The sequence below is a fragment of the Vigna unguiculata genome, chromosome 9 (assembly GCF_037176805.1).
Source record: "Vigna unguiculata cultivar grain cowpea cultivar isolate G323 ecotype 2 chromosome 9, ASM3717680v1, whole genome shotgun sequence".
Lineage (NCBI taxonomy): Eukaryota > Viridiplantae > Streptophyta > Magnoliopsida > Fabales > Fabaceae > Vigna > Vigna unguiculata.
In genome coordinates this window covers 10,805,270-10,813,532 of record NC_140800.1, presented here as the reverse complement: position 1 = coordinate 10,813,532, position 8,263 = coordinate 10,805,270, and the positions used below count along the sequence as shown (strand labels likewise).

Below are 8,263 nucleotides of genomic sequence, written 5' to 3'. Positions count from 1 at the left end.
TTAAAAATTATTGTATATTTTTTGATATATATATATATATATATATATATATATATATATATATATATATATAATATTGTCGTATCTCTGACGGGTATAGTATATGTCTATCATAGGTTATGTAATTCAATTCACTTTTTCTTCTAAGTTCTGCATTCGAGTCTTCTCTCAATTTTCTCTCTATGTTGTTTTGAACTTTTCACATAGCACTTTTAAGATAAGTTTACTATGTCTATATCAAATTTACATTTTTCTTTTAATTTCATTCAAATCTTCTCAAATTTTTTATCTCATCTTCCATGTTTTACATAATTCTCATTACACAATAAAAGTAATCACCTATTTTATATTTCTCACTCTTATCAATACTATGCGGGTTTATCGAAGGAAGAATTCATCGAGAATACAAGTGAGATCTGAACCCAATAACATAAAGATTAACATCACTTCCAATACATAATTTAAAACAATAGATTTATCGGTTTTTTTGAATAATGTTCAATTTTTTGATTTTACAAATGTGTCCCTTAACTCACTTAAAATCCAAGGATGTAACTCTCTATTTTGGATTCTACTGAGCTTCTGTACTATTTAGATTGGGTCTTCACATGATAGACGCCACCTGATTTCATTTCAGGTTCTAACCACTCAACAACCAAAAGCAAAAGCTTTCGAGTTTTATTGTTGCTATTTTTTCTATTGATAGTAATAATTCTAAGTCTTCTAATTAATTTTCTTACTTCTTTAGTGTCTATCTCTCTATCTATATCTCTATATATATTTTATATGATAAATGTTGAACTGTATAGTTTTCAATATATATCTAATATGAGCTGTGATGAAAGCAACCAGTGGTTCACCGTTGCTACAATCGGTGGTTGTTTGAAACCAGTTTCAATTTGTTGTCTCTAAGGAGCAAACATATTTTATCAGAATCATACCCTTCCAAATTAGAAGGAAAACAAAGGTTGGGTACCGAGTGAGTGAAAATTGCGCAAGATCAGTGATGGAAATTGTGATTTCTTTGATCATATTGTTTGTGGGCATAGCGATTTTGGTGGTTATCCATGTATGCATCGTGGGGAGAGTCTTCAGAGGGAACAATACTGATGAAGAAGAAGGTACTACACAGGGACAGAACATGAGTGGAATGAAAAGAATGTTGGGTGAAGACAACATTGGTGACCTCAAAAACCTCCCTTGCTTTGTGTACGAGGAAGCAGCAACAGCATCAGCAGAGAGAAGAGAGTGTAGCAGCCTCGTCGATTGTGCTGTTTGCTTGGAGAGTTTCAAGGTTGGTGATGTGTGCAGGTTGTTGCCCAATTGCAACCACACCTTCCATCTGCACTGTATAGACTCATGGATTCTCCACACACCCATTTGTCCCATTTGCAGAACATGGGTTCTTTCAGTAAGAGAACACCAAAGTGATGCTTCTGAGAATGTAGAAATTGTAACATCATAGACCTGTGTTCAAATTCTTTTTGTGTCTGGTGTGTGTCTGGTTAGGTGAATTTGTGCCCAATATTTTCATCTGAATAATATTCTCTCTCACACACAGACACGTATTTTCAGTGTTTCATATGTTTAGCTCTCTGATTGTTAGATTAACACAGTAATTTCATTGCTGAATCATCAACTATCCCTTTTTTTATTCGGTTGGTTTATATGAAATGTTTATCCTTCCAGACAGATTTTGAGACCAGAGAACATGAACTCCAACGAAATAGTGAATGTTTCGTTTGTCTTTTTCCTGCTATCTTATCAACACAAGTTTCTTTGCCTGTTGTTACTTACTGGTTGTTTAATTGTATTTTGGTTTGGGCAGGTACTGTGATGTGGTTGTGGTACTTGAATGTACACTGTTATGTTCAGATTTTTGGCCATTCTGAATTTTGTAATGGGTAGATAAATCATTATCTTATCTTTGTCTTAACTAAGTATGCATAATAGATATTCTAATAAATAATGGTGTTTGAAGATATTCCGTGGATAATTGCAATTTCCTATTGCTAAAACTTTTTGTTATGCTGTCAATATTCTACTAGTACAGGGATAAATCATCATCATGTGACTTGTCTCTGTCTTAGTCAATTGTATATAGACATAAAACGCTCTTAGCAACAACTATTCAGTGAAAATCTACAATATCCTATGCTTTATGGTCCCCACTATGCTTATTGGTAGATAAATCATTATATTCTATCTTAGTCATATTAAGCAATATGTATAATATATAAGAGATTTGTTAATAAGTGATAACTTGGAAAATGCCTCGAAAATGTAGTTTGATACTGCTATTTTACAAAATACGAGTTTCTCGAACTTATTTTAGTTTCAACGTCTAATAACTTCCCTAAAGAAACATCTAGTATTACATTTATTAAAACGTTTTAAATGTGTATTTTAATGTTTTTTAAAGGTCGAAGTAATTTATAATATTGTTTTTATTTAGATCTAATTTTTTATTCAACTTCGAACAGGAAAGCCATGTCAATCATTAATAAACAAATCATGTGGATCTCTTGCAATCTACAGCTGCTATTCACGTCCATGTATGCAAACGTGGCTCAAAAGTTTATAAGAAAAATATTCTTTATAGGGTGTTTTAGAATGGTTTGAATTTTCGTATTGTTTTTATGTTAAATTCAATCTAATACAATTTTTACAAAAACTTAATTTGAAGCTTCAAGAAAATTAATAAAAATTAAAAAGTTATGTCAAAATAAATTTAGTTAAATTAAGATATGAAAACACAAATCACAATTTGTCCATAACTCATAAATTTTGAGTTAGTCTCAAATCACCCATTTTAAATTATCACCAAATTCATATAAAAGTGTGTTAGTGGAGATTGGATCATATTTGAACATAATCATAAATGAAATTCAATTCAATTTAATTAAGTTGGATTTAGTCAATTCGGTTGATCAGGTACTTCAACCTAATGAACACTCTTTGAAGATTGTATTGGTGTGGTTAAACATCATATCAGTGTAGTATTAATGTAGGTACTGTGTTATTATGTTTGGGTAACAATTTAAAAAAGGTTAGAAAAGGTTATTTTCGTGTCAACATCTTGAAAAGTCAATGTGATTTATTGATTTTTACGTCAAAAAACAATTAGTATTGTCGGATGAGTAAGACTCCATCTATGTATTTTTTTAAATATGAAAACCTAACATAATCAAGTTTGAGACAGAGAAAAAAAAATCGCATTGCAATTTAAGAACATAATCATAATTAACCCATTTACAGAATTCAACACTAAAGCATTCTAGTGGCATGTGAGCACGCAACCAACGCTCCATCAAGCCCACTCCTCTATAAACTCACATCTTATTAAGAATAGGTCCTGAGCATAACTATTTTTAAACTGACCTTATTTTGAAGAGATTACATCTCTTTCGTAAAACTTCGTTGAGTATACAGATTGGTTTGGTCTCAAAAGCACCAAATAGAAAGTGTATTCAACGTTAAGAGATGAAGATGCAGAATTTGTACCCTTATTACGTAATTCTTGTACTTGCACAGAAATCCAATTTCATTAAAGGAAAAAAAAAACAAAATCAAACCAAACAGTTCAATCATAAAAGAAGACAAAAAGACTAAGTGCGTTTGATTTGACCTTTGGAAGCCCACACCTATGTTTATTTTGCATTGTTTGACAAAAAATTTTCGTGTTCCATAACGATGCTTTCGAAACAACATCACAAGAGCTTTTCGAGATTTTTTTATTTCATTCAACCAAACTTAGGTTCAAAGACACATTAAATAGTTCCCATTGATTCAATCCTGGAAATGTTATCAAATACTTTCTTCTTAAACTCAATTTTAATTTCCTCATCTTTTTCTGCACGTCCTTGACAAATTAGCCTAAAATAATTCAAGTGATAATCATCAGTAGCTGAGTTGCAAGTTATCATTTAGTAATTTCTTAGAAAAACTAAAATCTAAAATCACAAAAATACAAGTTCGATATGGTTTGGTTCAGATTAAAAATATGAAAACTAAAACACAATTAAACACATCAAATTTTGTCCAATGAACAAATGTCAAATTCGGGAAGGGTTTTAGCAAAAGTTATTTAAGCTTATTGAACTGAACTCTACTTTTCTTTATATTTTTCTTTAACTAAAACGGATAAGTATTTAATTAAGTTATCTGAAAAGTGCTTCCACGATTATTGTATGTTTTAAGGCTTTACATTGATAAGTTCCTACATGGAACACGGGGGCTACAAGAAAATGGAAACCGTGCAACTAACTGCACCATTAGCAAGAATGGTTCACAGAAAAAGCACGCATACCCAACCCCATAGTGAAAATAAGAACGAATAGTTCATGGTTGTAAGTCAACTTTTAAAGCCATACTCCACCTAACAATGCAGAATTCGATTAATGTACAAAACACTCAATAACTTCTAACCAGATATTCAGGAAAGAATAGAAAATTATGTCCGTATGTTCTTACATTTCCTTCCTAACAAAGCCATAGTTTTCATCTCCTTCCAAATGATCAAGCAGCCAAGTCTCAGGTGGTTTAATTCTTATCAGTATTACTCCCCAACTCCCTTTTTAACTGAAGAGAAAAATCATCATTAACATCATCATCATCCCAATCATCCTCCCACTGTTGAGTCACTTCTTTCCCTTCCTCCTTGTCATCCCACTCTAGAAGTTGTAAAACAATAAAGTGTAACATAAAGAAGAAACATTAGAATGACACCCAAACCCCAAATAAATGTTGAATTAGCATTCTCTATACCCAAAGAACTTTCAAATACCATCAACAATAATGAAACAAAATGTTTATTACAAGGACCAACCACATGACGAATAATGTTTGGAACCAAGACTTTAATACCATGAGTGATAGTCCATATAAGGTACACTTTATAAATAAAACAGAACACAAATTGGGTGGCTTCTAGGGTAGAGCCCGTAAAATTTGCTGTAAACATAGAGTCCTTTCATGGAGTCCATCTTTCTCACCCATTGCTTTTGTTAATACATATCTGAGCACTATTACTTCCGACATGGAGAGGAATTTTTAGTGCAAAGGTTTAATAGCCTATAGACAAGAATGAATGAATATCAATCAATCTTAAGTGTTTTTTGTGTGAAGTATTGCAGATGAATCTTTAAATGATAGAAAGATTCAGCCCAATACGCAGTGGCTACTTGAATAAACCCATATTTGCTATATACGAGGAAAACTGCCTGAATACCTAGAGCAGAAATGGCAAGGAAAGCAAATCAAATACTACTACTAGAGAATGGGAAAAGACAAAGAGGGAGCTTTGTTGTCGAAAGGCAAGGCATGTAGGTTTAAGATGTGGGTTTAATGAAGGTAACGTTGCTTTGCGGAAGAAATGCAACAGCTTTGTGACACAGGGTCCGGTAGCTCTAATTGCTGGTAAATGAAATGTAGTTTGTCGGGTGAAGAGATTATGATGGGTTTGAATGGACAAAAATATTTGAAGCAAGGGTAAACTAACAGATTTCACTATCCTACATAACAGTTTTTGTTGAGGTTTCCTACATGGACTCTTAACAAGCTCCAACTACTTAACAGGTATCTTATAATTTAGACTACCTTGGTATATTTATAGTTCTGCTAGGCTCAAGAAAACCAAAACGGTCATTAATTCAGGCATGTAATTGACGTGCATTATGATCGTTCAATTAGTTATTCCTCTGAGCCCCCCACCAAATGAAGATGGGCTAATCCTACCTCATGTGAATTTCTAGATTTATGACACTTAAATAAGTGCATTCTCTTTGATTCTGTCTGTGTATATGTTCGGTTAGACCTGAGTAAGGCAAGATTAGGATGAAGGATCTTTGGGTCTACTTTGTGTTGTGTTTTAAGTGAAGGAGTAAAAAATACATAAAAAAGGAGACAGATTATGCGAATCGGTATATTCCCCTGGATTCAAAGAAATGAGCCAGAATCCTGTGGAATACCAAGGATATGGCAACACACAAGCTTCACTAGAAAGATATTTTTCTTCAATGAATGGAACAATGCAATTTACACTAAGAAAGGATTACTCCCAACGGCAATACAGTAAAAAATCAACACAGTACGAAATACTATTAACTACTGCATAAAACATGTATTAGGTCCACTATGTTTATCATCTCAACTCAAGTGTCTAAGGATCAGAAACAAATAACCAATAAATTAAACATCTATAAATAAAATCACCTACATGTGGTGTTTAATAATTTGGCATTTATAAACATATAGAGTTTGTATTATCCCGTTGACTGCCTCCAATCTTACACCAAAACATATTGTTTGAAAGAATTTTAACAGTCAAAATGAACATATTCAGCAGATAAATAGAGAAGAAAAAGGAAACAACAATTAAAGTCAAAATCGGATAATAAAACCTTTCCAATAAAAAATTCGGTTTGTAAGAGACCAAGGAACTGGAAAATAAATTGAGATCGATGTGAAAGATCAGAACATGTTAAAAATATTAGGAAGAATAACCAAAAAAATTGAAATTGAAACAGAAGCAAGGAGAACTTAGTCGGGAATCGAAAGAAAGGATGAGATTACTGTTATTTACCATCATCGATTTCAAACTCTTCGAATTCATCATCGTCCTCGAAGAGATCGATCTTGACATCGTCGGTGGCAGCTTTTGGTTCGGTCGCCATGGATAAACCTGAATCCGTAGTTATTTCGAAACCCTAAGTGCGTAGTTGATGAAGAAAGAGCGATCGCAAATAACTAGAGATGAAATTAAAAAAAGAAAAAAAAAAATATATATATATATATATATATTTAAAAGTTTAAGTTATATTATTACATTTAAATTATCGGTTTGTATGATGATTTTTGGATGTATAAAATTAGAAATTATAAGACCTATATATTTATATTAAAAAATAGTATTACTTTAATTTTTTTAAATATAATATTATATTATAAAAGTTCGTGTGATTCGGAATGTGAATCACATAAAAATTGCGTCATTATAAGTCATAATATTTTTCACTTAATATAACTTATTTCATTTAATATAACTTATTTGATGAACTTTATGTGGATTCAAATTTTTTAATAGTTTTAATGGGATTAAATAATTTTTTATTTTTTAACTCTGAGCGAAAATTCGAATCAGTTTTTTTTAAAACTTTGACCCAATTTTAGTTCTTAATTTTAAAAATATATGAATTTAGTTATTTTAACAAAATTTTATTAAATTTATTTGACATTTGGAACGTATTTGAATATAGTTTCTTAGCTAACATTAAAGTAGAAAAGTGTGAAACGGTATAAACAACTCAAATATTATCATAAAATGTATTTAAAACGTCAAATGTAAGGCCCCCTTTTTTTATTTTTTGCCCTAAAGTTAGTGGGCTGCCCTACAGTATTGGGCCTAAAGGTCGGCCCATAGGATAAAAGCTTTCATGTTGCCCTAATCCCACACTCACTTTCATTCTCACAGATCCAGCCGTCAACCCTTTCTCCCTCTCACGAAAAGCTCTGCTAGGGTTTGCCCTAAGGTCCCCTTCCTTCAAGCTCAAACTCAGTTCCTACTCACGTAAGTCGTCCCTTGGCTCATGCTTCTATTTTTCATGGTCTATGTTTGCTGCTATTGTTAGGGTTTAGTAATAACCCGCCTCCTTTCTTCTGTTTTACCGTCCGTTCCAGCTGCTGACCACCCTAAGGACAGTTTGGTTTCCTATGTGCGTGTCGGAGCGTCCCGCTAACTTAACTTCCAGGTACGGGAAGTTAGGATTCCAGTCTTTTGGTGTTGTTTTGGCTGTTCCTGAGTTATTCACTGATTGCATGGATAAAACCTTCGATTTGTTGTGATTGAATGCTTTGTATGCTTGGTTGGTTCGAAAAGTAATGACTGTTGCAGGTGAAATAGTGGCGAGACCTGTTAATCTCGCCCAAGCGAGCTAGTCTCGTCTAAGCGAGACAAATAGGGATTCGCCCAAACCAGTTTGCGCGAAGGGTCGCCCAGGCGACCCGCTCGAATTTTGAGCAAGCAGACATCTCGCCCAGGCGAGAGGGGTCTCGCCTAAGCGAGATCCCGCATTGGTTTCTGGATGCCCTTTTGAGCCCTCGCCTAGGCGAAGGGGGGGTTTGCCTGAGCGAGCTCGTCTCGCCTGAGCGAGGTGCTGGGCAAGACAGAGCTAAAATTGAATGTCTGTTTGTTCATGAATGATCTGTTTTGGTTGAGTATGATTGTATGATGAATGATATGTATATAAAGGAGCATGAGGTATGT

General features: G+C 33.3%; 1 protein-coding gene across 2 annotated transcripts; it reads right to left on the bottom strand.

Annotated features, from left to right (window-relative positions):
- Positions 1 to 4,321: 4,321 nt before the first annotated feature.
- LOC114164531 (protein DELETION OF SUV3 SUPPRESSOR 1(I)-like) lies at positions 4,322 to 6,841 on the bottom strand. 2 transcript variants are annotated; one of them, XM_028049241.2, is made up of 2 exons: positions 6,584 to 6,765; positions 4,322 to 4,673 (listed from the first exon to the last, which is right to left on the bottom strand). In XM_028049241.2, exons 1-2 carry the CDS (start codon positions 6,672 to 6,674, stop codon positions 4,543 to 4,545), a joined length of 222 nt encoding a protein of 73 aa, XP_027905042.1. In that variant the 5' UTR covers positions 6,675 to 6,765; the 3' UTR covers positions 4,322 to 4,542. The 2 variants fall into 2 exon arrangements, 1 of the variants encoding a protein (XP_027905042.1); XR_014984333.1 differs by lacking the exon at positions 4,322 to 4,673 and adding an exon at positions 4,723 to 5,073 and having other exon boundaries at positions 6,584 to 6,841.
- Between the last annotated feature and the right edge of the window lie 1,422 nt (positions 6,842 to 8,263).